General features: G+C 41.8%; 1 protein-coding gene across 1 annotated transcript; it reads left to right on the forward strand.

The window, feature by feature from the left end:
• Nucleotides 1-32: 32 nt before the first annotated feature.
• Nucleotides 33-21,062, forward strand: ogfod3 (2-oxoglutarate and iron dependent oxygenase domain containing 3). Its single transcript, XM_070927192.1, has 9 exons — nucleotides 33-138; nucleotides 731-957; nucleotides 2,537-2,612; nucleotides 2,751-2,793; nucleotides 4,266-4,330; nucleotides 4,921-4,977; nucleotides 5,494-5,647; nucleotides 9,176-9,299; nucleotides 20,182-21,062. The coding sequence occupies exons 1-9, from the start codon at nucleotides 71-73 to the stop codon at nucleotides 20,316-20,318; spliced, it is 951 nt and encodes a 316-aa protein (XP_070783293.1). The 5' UTR covers nucleotides 33-70; the 3' UTR covers nucleotides 20,319-21,062.

Here is a 21,062-nt window from a genome sequence, read left to right on the forward strand (position 1 = left end):
TCAAGGCAAAAAGAATAACCGTGTATGACGGTGTTTTGTAAATGCTACGGAGCAGGCGTTTTGAGTCGAAATGGCGTTACTGCGTATGAGAAATGCGCAGGGTTCGAATGCCACTGAAATAGAGAAGAAAATCAAAAGGTAAGCGAATGAAACGACGCAAAAAGAGAAAGGAGGAGAGGATGTGCCAGGCAGGCACTGTCACCATGGACCTAGCTAAAACCATGAGTAACTTCAGTATCCAATTTATACTATAATTGCATATGAATATAAATGTAGTCTTTAGAGAGGGAAAAATACGTACATGCCAATGCTAAAGCTGTGTTTGTGTGTACCATATCGTGGTACATCGTGGTGGAGTTGATAGTGCACCTAGCTTAAATTTACCACTTTATCACATTGTCCTGTTAGTGTTATGGAGGACGAAAAATGACGTACCATGATAAAAAAAGGATACCCAAATAAAAAACGAGTAATAAATGAATGTGATGAATATTAAAAAATAAAATATACATATCAATAAATGCTGAAATAAGTAGATAAAATCTAAATATAATAATAGTAATAAAAAAATAGAAATGCTAGTTAATTGCACAAATATACAAATAAGTAAATAAATGTTGGTAATTAATCTGGACATGAATAAATGTCTTCAGTCAATGTGTAGGAATGAGAATAGGAGTATTACAGGTTACAGTTGATCATCTGGACCTTTTTTTTTTGTCTTGGTCAGGGGTAATGCCCTGCGGCAGGGATCTGCATGGAGGGGGTTCAGAGGGCCTGCGGCCTTGCTGCTGGTCACTCTGTCAGTGTGCGGGGTGGCTGTGTGGCTGTACGTGACCTCTCTGGACAGTGACATCACAGAAACACTGGTCAGCCAGGGTGAGCTGGTCTCTCCACAGCCCAGAGTCTACACCGTCCAGTGCTCTGAGGACTACGAGAACTACAAACGCTATCCAGGTGAGACTCTGGTCCTTGCAGTGTACTGTGTCAGGCAATCAGCTGACGCCTATCTGCTGAGTAAACATGACTGGGGCGGGATAAATACCTTGCTAATCCGATGGCAATCCTGGTGTTGGATTCTGCTCTGCCTTTAAGTAGTTTGACATGATATGAAAGTGAGAATTTTAGAAGTTGAAAAACACTGTTCTATTAAACGCCATTATACTGCCTTTCTATGAGTTCCTGTCAGCATTATAACAAACACTAAAACTGGAACTTAAAGTAGTTTGCCAAATAATGTAATTCTTCCAATGAACGCTATGAAAACTATATTCAAACCATTTTGATTCCTGAAACATTCTGGAAGTAATCCACTAGATGGCAATAAAGCACAAGCCTATGTGACCAGTATTAGCATATTTGTACCCAACCAACCAGTTTGTTTGTGCACTTCAATAGAAAGCGAAATATCTATCTAAATACACACCTCAGCTTCCTACATAGAGATGTGTTCTTACCCATGAAAAGTCACTGGGGTCAGAGCAGTGAGCAGAGTTCACATGTGGAGAGGCAGCACTGATGACATTATTTGTTGATGTGAAGCACGTTGGACTATAAAGTGAAAAGTGCAGTTTTCCCCAAATTTGGCTAAAATTAAGACTAAACTGAAGGCTAAGGTTTTAATATAAAAACTTGAGGAACTTGGGGAAGTCCTACTTGTGCTATTGATGTCATCCATAGCACCTTAGGACCACTATTGTTTAATTATTTGGTCTATTAAGTCCTAAAAAAAAGGGGAAAAAGTAAGTTGACGTCTTCAGATGTCTTGTTTTGTCTGTCCAAAACTAGAAGCTGTTATGTTGACTTTCATATAAAACGAAAAAGCAGCAAATCCTCCAAATTAACCGGCTAGAACCAGAGAATGTTTCGTTTTTGCATGAAAAATGACCTGAACAATTCATCAGTTATCAAAATAGTTGCAAATTAGTTCATTTCCTTTCGATCAACAAACCATTTCAGCTCTTAGAGTGAGTAAAGGTGAGCCAGCAGGCCACAGTCAGGTGGCTGACGGATGATAGAGGCAGATTTCCAATTGGCCAGTAAAAATTGGCGTATATTCTCAGTTCATTCCAATGTGCTGGAAATAAACAGAAATGAATAATAAGGAAATATTCTACTCAAATATTTATTATCTCATTGGAAGCAAAGCTCTATTGAACTCCAAACACAACTTATTTGAATGCAGACACTTCCAAACGTTCTGGATAAAGCTGTCTGCCAGTTTTGAGACCATCCTTGGTACAAAATGGAAATGCGTCTTAATAAACATGTGGGCTGCATGGTGCATCTCCACTGTCTAAAGAAAACACAGCAGCTCAGGCCTCTAGCAATAAATTATAATCGTCAGGAGGTTGGAGGGAAAGCCCTGAGTTTTTGTGGCATTAATGAGCAGAACTCCAATAAACTCTTTACCCTGCACTCTGTACAAGCCTCTTTCTCTCTCTGCTACGGGGCCCAAAGCCTCCAAAACCAGAGGATACTGTGCCAAGATACTCTTATTATTTTCCAAATCCTCTCCTGCATGTCTCTCCCCCAGGATGCACCCCTCAGAAGTGTGGCCGCGCTGTCACCGACAGCATGGTGACAAGGGAGGAAGCTCAGGTCCTCAGGAGGTAAAAACTGTCATACAAACTGAAGTGCGTCTCATCTCCTCCCTCCTCTTCTTCCCTAGTTGTTTTTTTCCATTCACTCTCATCTATCTCTGTAGTGCAGCTGAGTCATTTGTAATGCTATCTGCCTCTGACACGCAGGCTGGCTGAGAGAGGGCTGGCGTTGGCTGGGTCAGAGGGAGGAGTAAGTATAACGCCAAATTAAATTGTTGGAATAATTTAGCAGGAAGGCAGGGATTAATGCATACCTGGCTTGTGTTTGCTTGACTGAATGGTGTTTATTTCATCAGAAACCATTCCCCTCTACTTGTTTCTTGTGGTGTTAATCTCTTTGGGAGTCATTTGCCTTTCTCCTTACATTCATTTGCTCAAATGGGTTTTGGATGTTTTTACATTTTTGTAAAAAGCTGTTGGTTTCCATTCATTTCAGAATTTGTAGAAATTTGAAACCTTCCTGTGATTGGTACAGTTTTTACCGTTTTTATAGTGCGTTGTCTCCACTGTGGTGCGTTCAAGAACACCTTGACATCTTTGAGCTGATGGTTGTCTTTTGAAAGGCAAAGCACTGATGAGCTGTGTTGGTGGAAAATTAACTCAAGATGACAAACAAGAATAAAAAGGATCATTTGAATTTGGTCATTTCTTGCTTAAAAAGGGCTGTGTAGCCACATGTTGAAACATCCTTGAATGCACCAACAGTCCCTGCTAAAGATGATGCTTTGCTTTCCATAAAAAATGAATTAATGAATGGGGTGTGTTTTCAAGTGCATTTGTAGCTAATTTAAAATTACTTTTTTTTTTTATTATTATCAACAAACCCCATTAGCAGACCAAAAGTATTGTGTGTGTGTATCCAAAGCCTTAACTGAAATCATACACAATTTGTAGTTAACAGACGTAGAAAATCACTGATACAGTCCTTTAAACACAAAGTATGTTCTGTCTGTAATCCAAAAGTGTTGGGGAACATGTGTGAGATTACTAGATAACTCACTGTTTGTCAAGACTTTTGCAGTGACAGTGTTACCATTAACACATCTCCATTCTCTATGTAAAAACGAGCATGTTTAAGCCCACATTTGTCCAAGTTTTAGATGCATACAGTGTGCTCCACATTACTCAGACTCCCTGCTGTAATGAACCTCTCTTGACACTAGGAGGCAGGCTGGCACAATAAGCAGAGCTCCAGCCGTCCTATTCTTGTCCAGAGATGTTTGCATGTCCCTGGCGTGCCTTACCTCCGGCTCCCTGTCCACGGCAGCCTGGTCCTTGGCCAATAAAAGAACTGTTTATGGAGTGTTAAGGCACTTAAGTGAAGGGAGGGGAAGCAACAGGGGGACTTCTGAGAAAATGACTTATTTTCTGGCTTGTGAAAAACAGAGCAGTGTCCCAAAGGAGTTGACAAGCAATAATGAGTAAAGGGCAGAGTGAGAACGCCACAGAAAGGCCACAGAGGGAACAACGCTAAACCTTAAAACAATGACTGCGCCATGCTTTAGTTAGTTTTGTTTATAATATCTTTTGTGTCTGTGGCAACTACAACAAGTACAACAAAATGCAAGCGACAATGTACTGGTGTGCATCAACAGCCAGTATTTATTTGTCGAACTGATTTGTCTTTTGCACTAATTCCTGTTTTTCTTTTGACCCTTGCAGGCTTCCATACTGGATCTGCACTCGGGAGCGCTGTCGATGGGAAAACAGTTTGTCAACATCTACAGGTGAGAAAGTACACCTTGTTTTTATTTGCTCTTCTCTACTATTTTTGTTCCTGCAGGAAAGACACCGTGCTTAATATGTAACATTTGCAGAAATATATTCTCCAAAACAGAGTTAGTCATCAATCTTACTAATGCCAGTCTTTGTGAGCTGTCTTCTTCAGGTCCAGCGACCCACACAAACCTCATTATTCACTGCCAACAGAACCCAGTTTTATTTGGTTCATCTGCTCCTTTCTATCCTCCTCCCTCCCTTCATTCATTTCTCCCTCAGTTTCTCTATCCATTCCCACTGGGCAGTTGGCTGACACGGGATCCTCTGAGACCATCTGGGTGATTTTAATCAGGAAGTGATGACGATAACCCCCCCCCCCGGGGACTTCCTCATGTGAAGCAGTCAGACGTTCTGACTATCTGCTGTGATTGAATGGATGGGTGGCACACCCGGTGCACTGTGCCGTGCTGCGAAACGTTAATTCATGCTAACGGATCACATCTCCTCTGCCCCCCCCTCTGTCTGTTCTGGTGTTTGTGTCTGTCTGTCTGCGTCCTGAACTGTCTGCCTGTGGCCGTGTGGCGGGATGTCGCTGCAGGTATTTTGGGGATCAGATCAGAGATGTGTTTACACAAGAGGATTTCCAGCTTTACAGGTGACTAAGGAACCTTAATTAAAAATCAGACATGCATTTCTTGCACATTCTTAGAGTTTTGCTCTAAAATGAGATACCTGACATTTTGTGAAAAGTGACATACACTCATGCAAATGATGGTACACAATAATAGCAGAGGTAATTCCTTATCATTTTGCCTATAATGCATTCTGTTATATTTGAAGAGGTATTGAATGATCAATAGTGTAATGATGTTGTTAGTCTACAAAGTGGATCATGTTTATGCACACCTCTTGGATTATTGAATACAGCAAAAAAAATCATGAGCAACTAAATGAAAAGATTTAATATTGTCACAAACTATTTGCTGGTAGCAGATGACATCTGAAAGTGTTTGCATAGATATCAGTCATAAACCCTTTCGTGGCATCCTCTCGACGAGTGTTGCCCAAAATTGCTCACTGTATCACGGTTATAAATCATACTAACCCTAACCCTTAAGTAATGAAGTCTGATCTTTCATTCTGACATGTTGTGTCTGTTTTCCACCTTTAGAGATGTACGTGGGCGAATCCAGGCCGTTATTGCTGAGACGTTTGGTTTGGACCAGACTCTGATGTACCTCACCAAGCCCACCTTCTTCTCCAGAATCAACAGCACGGCAGCCAAGACCCAACACGACGAGTACTGGCACCCACACATAGATAAGGTAACACACAAAAACAGAGCCGCGGCTCCTTCTACCTTGGACTGCTTGTAGAGAAGCACCAGTCTGGGACATTGGGTTGTATGGGGGGTTACATTTACTTCATCAAACAGATAATGTATCAGCTAGCTGTGACCCTGAGTCTAAGTTCTAGTATTGGTACTAGGAGCAAAAAATCTGGATTAGTGCATCCCAAAGGACATGGCTAAGATCATCTGCTGCTGTTAACTGGACTGATGGGAATCCTCTTGATATCTCGATTGGTGATTGATAGATCGGCTGAACCTGAAAGCAGCGCTCTTGGTTTACCTCAGTCTAACTTCCAGCATTCCCCTATGTTCATGAGGTTTTGGTAGTGGCTGAATGAATTTCATTTCAGATAGGTGGCTGTAATGGAACAGTGGTTCTGCCCAGAATTCACTCAAAACCTCTGCAAGAGTTCTCTTTTTACATTTTGTGCTATTATGCCTGTCTTGTGATTGACTTTTTCTCATCATGAAAGAAAGATGAGGGCCATTCTCTGAAATCAGCCGGCCTGCGCTAGCTCAGCCTCGGCTAGAAACGAATACTAATGGCCACCATTACTGTCCAGGGAACTGAGCTGCTAAGCAAAGTCACCACACTTTTGGAAGACATGAAGAAATCTGAGGAAGGCCGGTTTGACTTGATTGAAACACACTCTTCAAAAGGAGCACAAGGAGACTGAGCACCAAATGGATACCTTAGACGAGGTGGTGTCGGATGTGTAAAACCGAATTACGATGCTAGAGGCAATGTGCAAAGAGCTGCAGGTAGAAAAGAACCTCCTGAAAGCCCCATGGATTTTGTGTCTCGACTGATTCCGGAGCTGCTTGGGAGAAAAAGGGTGAAGACCTCAGACATTTGGAAGCAGTTTGGAGCGGAGTCGGTGCTCCTTTACATTCAAAGGCAGTTGAGGTGGTTCTCTCTCAAGCTCTCTTTCTTCATTCTTCACACAACTTTTTCTGCCACTTTTCGTTTGTTCAACACCATGAATTCTTTCGAAACAAGATTGTCTGAAACGGCGCGCTGTTATCCCCATTTGAATGCTTATCGCATGTTGCCCCTCTCTATGATGACAGGCTTTTAGTCTTGCCGTCGGGTGTGGCTGTTTTGAACAGCTATAATAATTTTTGCCTGAAGACATGGTTGGACAACATGCTGCTCAAAAGTAGTTTCAAACATACCCCGGCCTTTAGCCTGCTGCCAATGGGACCTGAAGTCAGATTAGGAGCAATAGGAAAATAGGAAGTACAGTCTGTTAAACCCCTGTGCCCAAAAAATCCCCTTTGGTTCTTCCATTCACTTTAACCATCAGTTCAGACATTGTGCTGCTGCAAGTTTTAGATCTTGCTGAACTAAGAAATAGTTATATCATACATAATTTCTTAAAATATGTGGTATTCCCCTTCGAGGCAGCTTCTTAATTTCCTATAGCCCATGCCTCTGTACTGTTATGTAAACTATTCATGTCATACATTGTTCATTCTTTATAAATATTCATGGAGTGCAGCTTTTTTGTTACTGCTTTAGTCTTGGTCTTTCATTTTGGACTTTGTTCGTTGTCATGAGACGTTAAAAACGTTACTTTGCTTGTGGTATTTCTTGGAACATATTGTGTTTTCTGCTGCCTCGTCCGTATTAATATTTGTCTCCTCATCCTCTCCTGCTGGCCCTCGACAGCTGGATAAATGGAATCTGAAAGGACCCACTTCTCTTCCCCATCTGTCTCTGCCGCCATTTTGGGGCTAATTGGCTAACCCAGCCCTAATTTAAATGTAAATGGCCTCTGACGTCTTTGGTGGTGAATTTTCCCCCCATCGATCATATTGCTGATATGGTGTCGTAGCACCAGTCGTAGTATGACAGCACGGAAAGTGGATTTTATCTCATGGCAGGGATAAACTTGCCTGAATTATAGATGCAGACACAGATCAGATGTAGTGTTTCCATTCAAGACCTTGGCTTGTCTTGCTGCTGAAGTAAAGATGTACACCGTCTTGTTAATGTAGTGATCATCCCTGTGAAATAGCCTCCAGCGCTGGTTGATTTGGAACTTGGAACTACAGAACTTCAATTTGAAAACACATTAAAGGGTTGTTTCACCTGAATTACAAATCACTTACCTCTAGTGTTAGTTAGTATTAGTTTATTTGCTCAGGTCTGCCTTAAAAGTCTTCCTCCACACCAGTAGTGCGAACGGTGTGTATTTTGGGTGAACCAACCTGCTCTGATCAATATTATTATATACATTTTCTCTTCTGTGGAGTGTTTTAGCCCCTTTTAGCCACAAACTCTGCTCTTGTCATCCTCGTTGTCAGCTGCAAAAGGCATCTGTTTTGGACCAAAAAGCTCTGATAAACCCACTGAATGCTACCTGCCCAGCAACAAACAGTAGACAACGTTGGTGAATAGCTAGCAAACATTTAAAGATAAGCTACAATTATAGATAGTGTGAGAAATCCAAACAGGGACAGCCTCCCTTGTGTAAGGTCATTCATGAATCCCATTATTTTAATGGTTTTACTGGTTAATGCTGCTTTATCATGTTGTATACTGTGGGATAATCAAGCACCCTTAGCTGGCAATGTATCAGAATACCGTTATTCGAGTATACATGATAACTCTATGCAGCTTCTCAGCCCTCATGGCCACTCTGTACTTTCTTTTCTCACTCTTTTCTCCATATTTGTTGATGGCATGATTCCAATTTGCTGTCTCACCTTGTAAATGAAAACCCAGGTTACTATTTGATATGCCCACAGCAAATGATGAAGAACTCAAAGCATCTCAGTTATCAACGAAAAGGCAGCTGCAGGTAAATGAGGTATTGAGGCAGGTAGAGACACACCAGATACACACTGATAATTGATATTAATTCATTGAAATGAATTATCCCACTGAAAACACTTTTAAGCGATCACGCGAGAACCCAGCCCAAATATATATATCAAAGACAGCTCCTGTGGTGGAAACGGTATTGCGAAATCTCAACCCGTGGACACATTTCTACCGTCACACCGTATGTACTGTCATATTGCCCAACCCTAGACATTCATGGTACCCTGAGGATGAAGCGTACTGACTTATTGACAACTATTGAATGGATTGCCATGGAATTTGGTCCAGACATTCGTGTTCCCTTCGGGATGAATAGTAATGACTTTGGTGACTTTTCATCTAGCGCCCTCGTCAGGTCAAAACGTTCATTTGTCCACTACTTTAGTTTATGACCAAATACCTGTAAAACCAATGAAGCTAACGTGCTAAACTAAGATGGTGCACATGGTAAATAAATGCTAAACCGCATGTTAGCATTGTCATTGGGAGCATGTTAACAAGGTAGCATTTAGTTTAAAGCACAGCTGTGTCTAAGTACAGCCTTACAGAGCCGCTAGCCTGGCTGTTCAATGTCTAGTCAGTGTTCAGTGTTTAGTAGAAACTGTTTAATTACTAGCAGGGCAGTGAAAAGTCACGTTTTAATGCACTGTCTTCCTTCTCTCACTCTGTCAGGTGACTTATGGCTCTTTTGACTACACCTCACTCCTGTACCTGTCTGACTACGGCTCTGACTTCACTGGAGGAAGATTTATCTTCATGGACCAAAATGGCAACCGGACAGTGGAACCACGGGCAGGTAACTACCAGCTGTCAAAGACTAAATATGCTTAACTTCAGGCTTTTCCCCTGCTTTAGCTTCAAACACAGTGATCCTTGACCTGCTTTAAGGCAGGATTTATTGTAAATCCAGACTATCAGTGATAACACCTGGTAACCCCTGGCTTTGTCTATATAAGCCTATTAACTTAAAGTGATGCAAATAGATAAAGGATTTAGTTATCACAGCCGTGCTTAAAATTATAATTGCTGTACTCTGCTGCATTGGGGAATATGCAGGTGGTTTTAGCTCTTTAAAATGTGTAGTAAAGTGGGCGTAATCCTGTAAATGGGTAATCAGCAGCACAGACTGCTGAACAGTGAAGGTGCAGGGGATTAGGCTTTACATCGCTTATAGTACCCGGAGGGTTAAACATAATAACATCTTGATCCTGAAATACAGTGGTCTGTATCTGTTAATACAGTCTGTCTATGTATAGAACATAAAGGAAATATGGGTGAGGCTGTGAGTAAATTTATATTTTAAAGTTGCCTGTGCAAAAACCACACGGCGAAATAAACTATACAGGTTTTCAATTTCCTGGAGTACCATGGGACTTGAGAGGCAAATGTGAAGCATTTAAAAAAACAGGGGAACTGGATCAGTTCTCTGGGGAGCTTGTGGAAAATCATGGACATTTCCGAGCTGGTCACTTTAAAGGAATGTGCCAGAATGAGTTTACCAACTTGTTTCAGACATCCATAGAATTAGATGGTGAATTTTCATCCTTTTGCTCTACTTTTTTCCTCTGCCGTTTTGACTGTGTACTCCTTTTCAACTTCATTTTTCCCAAAGGGGAAATTTGTCTTGTAGCCAGGTGAAACAAAAAAACACACACACACCTGTGCAATGTTTCTTAGCTCAAAAACAATGTTGAAAGGTCATGGAAGCAAAGCAATGTGGATTAATTACGGAAAGTCAAATAAAAGCTGTGGAATGTTTCATGAGAGCCAAGGTGGGAACCTTTTGTGAAAGTCAAGTCAATGTTATTTATATACTGTAGCTCAAAATCATGAATTTGTCTCAAGGTGCTTTACAGTCTGTACAACACTATCCTAAGAAGAAAAACTCTACGTCACATTACAATATGGAGTCACTGAATTACAATATTAAGAAAATAAAGTATGTAACATATAATACTGATAACTATTCAGTTCAATAAGATAAGGCCTGTCACTCTAATCAGAATCAGAATCAGAAATACTTTATTGATCCCCGGGGGGAAATTGTACAGTACCGGTGCTCCCATTCCAGAGTAGAAAAATAGCATAATTTAGAACTAAAGGTATGTACAAAATATAAAAATAAGAAATAGAAAATAAAAAATATACACATTTACAGTATTTAAGTGAAGTGAGGTAAAAAAAATAATATATATACAGTAACAATGTATATATATGTATGGATGTGAGAGTGGCACAGTGAAATTCCTCCACACATGGTGGTGCTAGAAGCTTGGTGACATAGTGACTTCTTGCAGATGTAGTTGGCAACCCACTTTAGCTGGTGAGCTAACTAGTAACACGCTCGCCAGTTGGGAACATGCTAGCATTAGCCAGCAACAAAGCTCTCTAGCAGTCCGGTCAGCGACTGAGCTGGGCAGTTAATAGTCTGACTCACCGGATGTAAGCTGTTGGGATAAGTCTGCCATTGGCAGACTATTTCAGTTGTAACTCTCCTCCCCTTCCTCTATCTGCGTGTTACCGTTTTGCATGGGCACCATCGCTGCATCCTGGGTTTAGCGCCATCCAAGGCGATTAGGATGGATTTAAAGAAATACAAACAAGTCAGAGCATTTTGTCCCTACACCAGAATGATAAAAGGTTGAGCCAGACCTTTCTCCAAAGTGTGGAGAGACTGAGGCAGTTAGCAAGCAAGGTTGCTCAGTCACTAAGTTTTGTATAAATGTGGAAGCTTTGCACTGTCAGGACGCTATTGTCAACTTTAAACTGTTAGCTATTTATCCATGGCACAAATTTGCATGTTGAAGTTGAATTTTATGCTAAAGCTTTCTGCAGATTAAATTTTCCTCTTTCAGTTGAGCCGCTGATTGCAGCAATTCCATTGAAATAAATGGATTTTGCTCCAAAATGTTGCTGTTTTTAAATGCTGGTGTGACCTAGCTTTTTAAAGAGTTTCAGGCAAGTGTAATATGCAATAAAGTCAGCATCTCTCCTGAATCGTATTTCCCTGCTGTGCTCTATGAGTGGCCTGTAAACGGTGTTGCTCCTGAATGAGCGAAGGCTTAGTGGATTTGTTCAATATGGAAATCTCCTGAGGCTGTTACCTCTTCCTGACAGCATTACTTCCACTCTATCATATCTGACAGAAAACCATCCCCTGTCGTCTCTGTTCACCTTGTCCCTCCTTTCACTTTTTCCTCTGCCGCTCTTCCCTCCTTCCCTTTATCTCACCCATTGTCCATTATCTCCTGCCCTCTAATCCAACTCCTCTGCCACTTTTAATCAACAGCAATTGGAAAAAAAAAGCAGTCCTCCTCCCTCTCTTTCCTCGCTTACAATTTTTCACTTTTCCTCCCGCTTCCTACCCCCCACCCAAGCCATGTCATCCATCTTGACCCTCCTCTGTCACACTCCCCATGTGCCAGTCAGACACAAGCCTCTTACCCAGTCAGTGAGCAATGGTGCAGCATCCTGGGCCGCTGACAGTGTCCTATGATGGAGTGGTGAGGGGCGTTGGCTGAAGGACTTATGGTAATATCATCTCCTGTGACTTGTTTTTGTGAATACCACAACCATCTTGTATCAGGGAAGTGAGAATAACCTCCAGACAACAGCTTGATCTTAAACCCAATGACATCTTCTGGATGCAGAAGAAGAGGATGGGACAAGAGAAAAGCTCTCTCTCTAAGGTCCTCCTTGATTTCTAATTTTCAGTGGAGTCAGCACATGCTCGAGAATCTAATTATGACGGACCAGTCAAAGCCACTGTGGGTGACACCCACCCACTGTGATTACACCTGTCACTGTCATTTTTATTCAGAGAGTCCATCAAGAAGGTGACACAAAAAAAAACCTATGCATAATGCATCAATAGCCCAGATCATTTAGTTGTCTCTGCTAAAGCACACCTCACCTCCATTGAGAAAGCCTTTGGGCGGCATGCTGGGCAGTTGACTGACAGGTTTTGACTCTGTGAGAATCTGATCCTCATATCTGGACGGATGATTAGTTCGCTGAGATAATGACGGCGACAAAATAAGGTGCAATTATAACACCAGGATGACAATCAGGACTTGGCTGTCGGAGAGAGCAAAAGTCAAGAATGTAATGACAGTGAGCACCATGGGGACGGAGGTGGTTGTTCGAGTTGTTCGAGTTCGCGGAGGAAGTAAGGAGGAGGATTAGAAAAGAGGGAGAGAGATGACTGATGGCTTTGCTGAATGTGAATGCGTCCCCTATAGGGCTAGGAGAGAGACTGTATGGAGGGTGGGCACAGACAGAAAATGGCTGGGAGATAGATGAAGAAAGATGATGAAGAGCAGATATGTGATAGAGAGATAGGGCGTTTGGCTGGGAATGGCAGATACAAACAGAGCAATGGAAGGATGGAGAGTCACGTCTGCCAGTCAGAGGAGCCAATAGGGGTCAGCTTAGACAACCACAGGGGAATTAGATAACCTCAGCTGGGCTGCCGCTTTAAACCCCACTAGCTTGACCTTGGTGGATGCACTTCTACTAAATACAGTGACAATGTCTGGACTGATTCTTGGCACATAACAGGGTCGTTTTATAAGGTGGGTTGCAACTAATGATTATTTGTATTATCAGTTAATCTCTTAATTATGGGCGTAATCAATTTGAGGTGTTTATGACACTCTTAAAGATGTATTAATCGTTTTATAGCCGTTCCTATTTGTAACAATTGTGTGTAGCAAAAGGTCTTTTTGGAAACAGAATCAGGCCATGACGCCAAAATCACCAGACAGCCCAGCACTGCTCCTGGGGGCTTGGACTTGACTTGGACTCTGATGCTCCTCCAGAGCTACTGAAGACGGTATACCACTATTATCACAGTTTTGAGTAGTGCTCCCCATAAAGAGTAAACTGACATGTCAGTAAAATGGCATGTGTAAAATGCCCATTACAATCAGCTGACAGTGACTTCTTCGATTTCCTTGTTTTGTGTGACCAACGGGCCAAAACTCAATTGACTTCCTGGACATTTTCCAATTGATTAATCGCCTCATACTTTCAGCACTTTTTTGTTTTTCATGATGTTAGGTTGGGTGGTCTGTATACCGTCATCGTTTAGAGCAATGGCAGCCTCAACTGACCTCAGTGCTGCTCTATAGGCTGATGCATGGTACGGTTGCAAACAAATGGAAAATGCTTTCCTCTCCTCTCCAGGGTTTTCTAAATCGTAGCCCCGGGCTGAGTCACAAAGTCATCCAGGTAATTGCATTTGGGAATGTACTTTATTTCCTGGGATTTATCCGGAAGGTGCAAGCTGCTTTTTTTTTTAGCGTCACAACACATCATCTACCTTTAACTTCCATCCCAGCCTCCCTAGAGACACCGCACAGCCTGTGTGATTCATTCCCCACTAATTATGAGGCTGGGAGTAATCGATGCATTGACTGGACAGTGCGTCGATGTGTTGTGCACCTTGCGACTGTGCTGGTGGTGTTCATGGTCATATCACTTTATCAGCAAACCTTGGTATTGGCATTGGATGAGTCACGCACCGTTTAGCATCTTGTTAGCATTGCACACTCATCCCGATCAGGTCTCCGAAGTTAAAGACCTCATTAAGTGCAAATTAATAATGTGTGGCTGTTTTATTAAAAGCAAAAGTAGACTAGAAGCATGACTTGAAGAGCACGAGTTAGTGTTGAACGGATGACAAAGAGTAGTTGCTCAATGATAGGAACTTAGCAGTAAGGTCAAACTCAGAAGCTAACTATGATTGATAACCATGATTTGTACTTAAAGGGGAGAGATAAAAATCTTTTTTTTTTTTAAATGTTCTGAAACATCTTTGATTAAACCCTCAAACAGGTGCTGTAGTGTTTCACTGTTTCAGGCAACTTCCTGTTGATCAAATTTGAATTTCAGTAGGCGACTTTTCTGTGCGTGCCACTTTCTGTCTGTTCAGCTGTGGTTGTTACTCAGCTCTCCTTCGGTTCACTCTAAACAAACTGAAAATGTAAAACACTACACTGTAATAAGCCGTGCAAAGGCATAAAGAGATTGTATTGCCATATTTGCAAACTTTCTGGAAACACAATGGCTTTTATGTCTTGTTAACAATTCAGTTAAGATAACCAGCAAAATCTATATTGTCTAGACTGACTTTCACTCTACAATACATACTGCGTTACTCATAAACGTTCAAGAATAATAATCACTTTGATACTTCCTGATGGCAGTGATTGGATACTATAGTCATTACATTGCTTCTCTAGAATTGGCTGTTACATCTTGTCCGACCTTGTCAAATGTACTTTATTCAATTGCCTCTCCAGTCTACTTTTGTGTTGTTGATAAAGGGAACCGATTTTCATCTTCTCTGGTTTATATCGTAGTGCAATGAATCTTTGGGGTTTGGACTGTTGGTTGGAGAAGACAAGATATTTGAAGATGTCACGTTGGGCATTCTTTCACTGACATTTCATAGACTAAATGGTTAGTTGATTCATTGAGAAAAATAATAGACTAAGTAAAATAATTGTTAGTTGCAGCCCTACATACATGCAATGAATAGAATACAGGTTGATTTTCAAGACTGTCTTGCCAGTTTGAGCTTCCACGAGAACAGAAACAGAGATGTCCTTTATTTTTTTTTATCCCACACGTTCTTCCTTGGAAAAACCTGGCGCCTACATTACCCACCAAAATCACCACAATTGAACAATATGTCCCGAATTACAGTCAGACGTCCTGAAGAAGCTATTAAATCACTGTCAGGTCGTGATATGAACTGCCCTAAGCCTCCAAAATGTACAACTGTCTAATGTTGCCCAACAGCTGACTACATTTAGGCAGAGGGAAATTTGTAACCACATGAGTAACTCACAGTTATGTTCTGTGAGAGTTGTTGAATGCCTCCTGATGTGTATTAAAACTGAGGAACAGTCCTCAGAACAGTTCTCAGCTGCATACGAGAGCCTGAGGAATAAATTGCCTTTGAATAATTGTTGCGCCTATATTTTGCTTGCAAACTTACTTTGGAGAAAAGTAATAGGTAAACACTACCGCACTTGTTGTTCTGGCCTATCCACAATAGGGTATATAGCAAGCTACTAAATCCAGCATGTAACTGCAGCCATGGCCACACCTGTTAAACTCAATGTATGTATTAATTACAATTTTATGGAGTTTAACTATTTTTTTGACCTTGGTTTACTATTTGCGCGGGTCAAGAAATACCAGACCGTAACCCTTAATCCAGACTTTAGGAGATGTTGACGTGGATCGCACCATTTAGAGCCTGACAGATGAAACTGACATGGCCGAGCTGAGCTTATTACAGATATATAGATGTCTGCGTATATGTAGTGCAATAATCAGTTGAGAGGTATTTTCAGTCTCCCCTCAGCTCCTGCTGCTCAGACACTACGTCAGTGCACAGCGGGGCAGAGGCTTGACTCGGTTACCCCCCACCCCCCAACTGGTGAGATGCTAAAGATATGAATATCTCCAGAGGCACTTTGGTCTTAATTTCTAATGGATTGCCGCACCTCATTGCAAGTGGAAGTCTAAATGTTACAGGGCCACGGGGGAACTGTACTTTTCTAGAGTGTAATCGGGATTCAGTCTCTTAGACTCAAACAGAACCTGTTCTTTTATACCAGGAAGACTACACAAGATGAACAACACTGTTTCCAACTCGCGCCCTAGATACAAAAAAAAGAGAAAGGGACCCTTATACACATTGTTTGGAAATGATAGAAGAACAGTACTGGGAGTCAGGGTCCTGCTCCCCTCTGAGTTTATTAAAACAGATTGACTCTTGGAAACAAGTATATTGCTTTGACTCAGGGTAACAAAAGAGTATGTTTCCACTTCCACTCCATGTGGCTCAAGAAAGATATTTCATATATGGCCTCAGCAAGATTGTTTATTCTTTAAAGAAATCTGGGCCTTTTTGATGTGTACTGGAGTGACTCTGCTGTTACACAGCTTATTTTTTGCATCAGTGTGAGAGATCACGATCAGGGCCCTTAGGATCACTTCTAGGGACTGCATTAATACTTCACAGTAGGACATGAGATATTTATGAAGTGCCCCCCCACCGACTTTCAGCAAGGAGAAGGACTACGTCAAGGAGAGAATGTGACGTTGCTGGTTTATCACACTCAGAAAGCAGGTTGATGTATTGTAGTTTTCTGACAGCTATGGTTTGGACAAGGGAAAAAATCTGAATGCAGAAAAAAATAATGCAGTCTCTCATTCAGCATTCAGTTTCATTTGCCTTTCTGAAGAAAGGAAGCGTAATCGAGGTCCATATTTGAAGAAAAAATCTGCCTCCACCAAAGCAGTTGCTGTAAGACATTGAAATCTTCATGATTTGAATAAAGTTAAACAATGATTACTGCAGCTCCCAGCAGCATCGCAGGTACTGTAACTTGGTTTCAACCATATCTGTTAAACTCCCCGAAGGTTTCCCATTTTCTTGTTAGCTGTAATCTCTGCTGTCTAAAGACTTTTCCAGCGTTCGCTCCTCACTGTCCTGCTGTTATTGCAGACATGTCTGAACTAACCACAACCTCTCAAGTCGCTCATGGAGCCTTGATGCTCAGCCTGTGAAGGCCTAGGGCTCGTGGGTAATGGTGTTTGATAAAGGCCCGCTAAAAAACAGAAATATTCAGTCACTTCGGCTCTCTATAGGTGGGAGGATTGTATTTGTGTAATGTCACTTAGTGTTGGGAAATACACGGTAATAATAAATATCACAGCTTGCTGAGGAAAGATTGTTGATCTGACCGAATCATTACATCGTTGCACAGCTGCTTTTTTCCCCACACGTTTCCACGATCTGTTCCTCTTGATCATTTGTGGGACGGCTTGAACAAAAATTGCCTCTCGACTGAACCGGTTTCAAAGAGGCTCAAGTGGGATTGTGTGTTTTCCGTGTGTCGCGGTGTGTTTTTCATTTTAAGGAGAGCTGTCAATTCCTTGAAGAAGAGATATAAATCGGGTGAATCACCTACCCATTCAACCTTTCCTCACAAAATCCCCACTCATACTCGCCCCCAGCCTTGACCCAGGAGGTGTTTTCTTCTAAGAAGAACCCTCTCCTTGTCCAAGAGCGATTGCTCTTTCTACTATGTTACCATTAACTTCAATGTGGTCGGTGAGGACGGTTTCAAATAAAATACTGACAGAACCTGAAAAGTGCAAAAACATGATTGTTGAGAAACCATCACACTTCAGTAGCCAGATTAATATTCACTTTTCATTAAATTTACCAATCACGAATCATTACATCGTTGCACAGCTGCTTTTTTCCCTGCTAGGTTGTGAGTACATCAGTTTCTGCAGAGACAGCATGTGTTCCTCTGCATCCACATGAAGTTCGTAACAAAACAAAAAGCAGTTTTCATCAGAACAGTGTCTTCTAATACGTGTTCCCAAAACATCTCTTACAGAATGTCGCTGGCTAACGTCATCTCCTGGACACTTCTTTATTAGACAGCGGTCCAGTAGACACAGAGATGCAGGAAAGATCCTCAGCCAGGCTTGAACTGGAGACATTTTAGTTCAGCATCAGCGTCGTAACCCCTAAGCTACAGTGGTGCCGTGATAGAAATACAGAACGCTGATAAAACTCTGTCACTCCTAGTCGTGAAAGAAAGAAAAGAATTTCTGGCCTGTTAGGACTGATCTCCTACTCTGAGATGCTTCATAAATACAGGCCTAGTTCTAACTTTTTTTCTATTCTTACCTTTCCAAATTTCACTGAGACACACAAAAGAAGACGTAGTATCTGTAGGTGTTCCTGTAAACGCCCTGGAAAGTGATTTCTGGAAGAGTGTGAACCCTGTTGAATTCCTCCGTGAATATCCCTCCATTGTGTTGCCGCTAATCTGCTCTGCTGACTGCACTGAATCTGCCGGGCCCTTCACAGTAAACACTGGGAACGTTTACATTGACAAGTGCGAGGGATTATTTTCAAAGATTATTTCATTGTGCAGTTATCTAAAGCTGTGTGGCTAATTTGAGCCCTTGAAAATGGCCTCCTTTTCAATGACATAAAACGAGCAGACCACCACTTATTGTCTTGCTGTTCGCACACGTTTTAATTTCTTTCTTCTCATTTCCTATTTTTTAGGTTTTCAGTGTGAATTCCATTGTTTAACTGCGAGTACTGATTTCCCCTGACGTCCTCGGCTAATGCCCTGCCAGGGGGATTTACCCACACACAACACACACACACACACACACACACACAAACACAAGTTGTCAGTATTCCTTAGAGGGAAAGTAGAGCAAACAAATTGGGGCACAATGATTCTAGCTTTTTAATCATATTCACATAATGAGATAACCCATTAAAGGCGAAGAAACTGGAAGTTTTTTAACAAAACAAGAGTCTGACAACTTTAAATATAAATCTCTTAATTATGGGATACAACCGCAGACTAGCTATCTAAACATGAATGCAAATGTCTAAGACCGAGCAGGTCGTGTTTAGAAAGCACCAGACTGGCTGGTAAATGGCAATAGCTCATTAGCTGGCCCAGCGAAGCAAAGCCTCTGATAAATGAAGAGAATTTACCCCGAGGCGACCTCCCCAAACTCACACTGTGTGTCGGTCCGAGAAAAAAAGTGTTTGAAAAATGTTTTAATTCAGACAATCAAAATGATGCATTTCAGCGTTCGTTAAAATACAATCCTGGAATAAGTCGAGCGTGTCCTTGTGGCCACCTCATGTCTTCAGGGTTCCAGCTTCTTTCTTTGTCTTCTTGTGTTGTGTCCTTGTTTCAGCTCCACAAGCAATACTGCATAGCATGCACATTTCTGCTTTGAATGAACACCTCAACATTTTGGGGAATAAGCTCATTTACTGTCTTTCCAAGAGTGGGATGAGATTATTATTACCGCTCTCATGTCTATGCATTAAACACAGAGCTGGAGTCAGGATGTGGTGAGCCTAGCTTAGCATAAAGACTAGCTTGATTCTGTTCAAAGTTGTTAAAGGACTCACACCTCTAAAGCTCACTAATACATTTGGGTTTTTTTTTGTTACATGTTGGAGCTGTTTCATGACAAGTAGTTTAGCTGGGATGTGTTTAGCCTAGCTTAGCTTAAAGACTGGAGGCAGGGGTGAACAGCTAGCTTGGCTCTGTCCAAAGTAAAAAACAAATACTCATACCAACACAGCTCTAAAGCTCAGTAATTAACACATTGTGTGTTTCTTGTTCAACCCGTACATGGACAGTAATGCAAACGTGACAATTTGGGAGTTATACATAACACAACAGCGTAGCTTAGCATAAAGACTGGGGGGCAGGGTGAGATTGGAAATACTCACTAATTAACCTGCTAAGACATGCAGACGTGTGATTGATATCAATCTTCTCATCTCACTTTTGGAAAGAAAGTGAATGAGTATATTTCACAAAATGTTGATGTATTTCTTTAAAAAAAAAAAAAAAAACATACTTTGTGTAAATTAGCGGGCTGCAGAGGTGTATTTCTGAACTTTGGTGTATTTTGGAACATGCTAGCCGTTTTCCCCTGCGTCCAGTCTAATGCGAACATGATAATGAAGTCGACCGTCTTATTTAAATCTTTGAAACGGAGCCAATGAGCATATTCCCCAAAATGTTGAACTATTCCTTTAAACCATTTTCTCTCTCCTAAATTGTCCCCCTCATTCCTTCCTTGCCCAGGACGAGTCTCTTTCTTCTCTTCCGGCTCGGAGAACCTCCACCGCGTGGAGAGGGTGACGTGGGGGACGCGCTACGCCATCACCGTGTCCTTCACCTGCGACCCCGCACACGCCATTTCTGACCCCGCCCTGCCTTGAGGCACCCACGGGTGATGGCGCTGCCCACTGGCTCAGACAAGCCCTGCAGAAAAGAGGGGGAGCAGAGGGGACAAGGAGACAAGGAAGGAAGGGAGAGGAAGAAGTGAGCTTTTATATGGAGGTTTTACTCGCAACAGTGGTATACTGTAGCTGCACGGCCAATATCTGTAATTTTCTTTTATTTCCGGATATTGACTTGCTGCCCCTCACTGATTGTGCTGCAGAAAAAAGGCACATATGTTCGCCATCTCTTCTGTAGTGGTGTTTTCTTATTTGTCACTGACACTTGTATTTTTATCAAAATTTCTACAGCAGTTGTTTTTTTGTTTTTTTTATTACACCGTCATAACTGCTGGTATTAGGCGTGCTAGGGTTCCCCACACGTTTCCACGATCTGTTCCTCTTGATCATTTGTGGGACGGCTTGAACAAAAATTGCCTCTCGACTGAAACGGTTTCAAAGAGGCTCAAGTGGGATTGTGTGTTTTCCGTGTGTCGCGGTGTGTTTTTCATTTTAAGGAGAGCTGTCAATTCCTTGAAGAAGAGATATAAATCGGGTGAATCACCTACCCATTCAACCTTTCCTCACAAAATCCCCACTCATACTCGCCCCCAGCCTTGACCCAGGAGGTGTTTTCTTCTAAGAAGAACCCTCTCCTTGTCCAAGAGCGATTGCTCTTTCTACTATGTTACCATTAACTTCAATGTGGTCGGTGAGGACGGTTTCAAATAAAATACTGACAGA

Source organism: Enoplosus armatus, chromosome 20, assembly GCF_043641665.1.
Source record: "Enoplosus armatus isolate fEnoArm2 chromosome 20, fEnoArm2.hap1, whole genome shotgun sequence".
NCBI classification, from domain to species: domain Eukaryota; kingdom Metazoa; phylum Chordata; class Actinopteri; order Centrarchiformes; family Enoplosidae; genus Enoplosus; species Enoplosus armatus.

Bases quoted from the DNA above. Each gene is read 5' to 3' on its own strand.
- ogfod3 (XM_070927192.1), top strand. From the start codon at position 71: ATGGCGTTACTGCGTATGAGAAATGCGCAGGGTTCGAATGCCACTGAA. The intron at 4,978-5,493 runs GTGACTAAGGAA...TTCCACCTTTAG, and splicing joins GAGGATTTCCAGCTTTACAG to AGATGTACGTGGGCGAATCC. The intron at 9,300-20,181 runs GTAACTACCAGC...TTCCTTGCCCAG, and splicing joins GACAGTGGAACCACGGGCAG to GACGAGTCTCTTTCTTCTCT.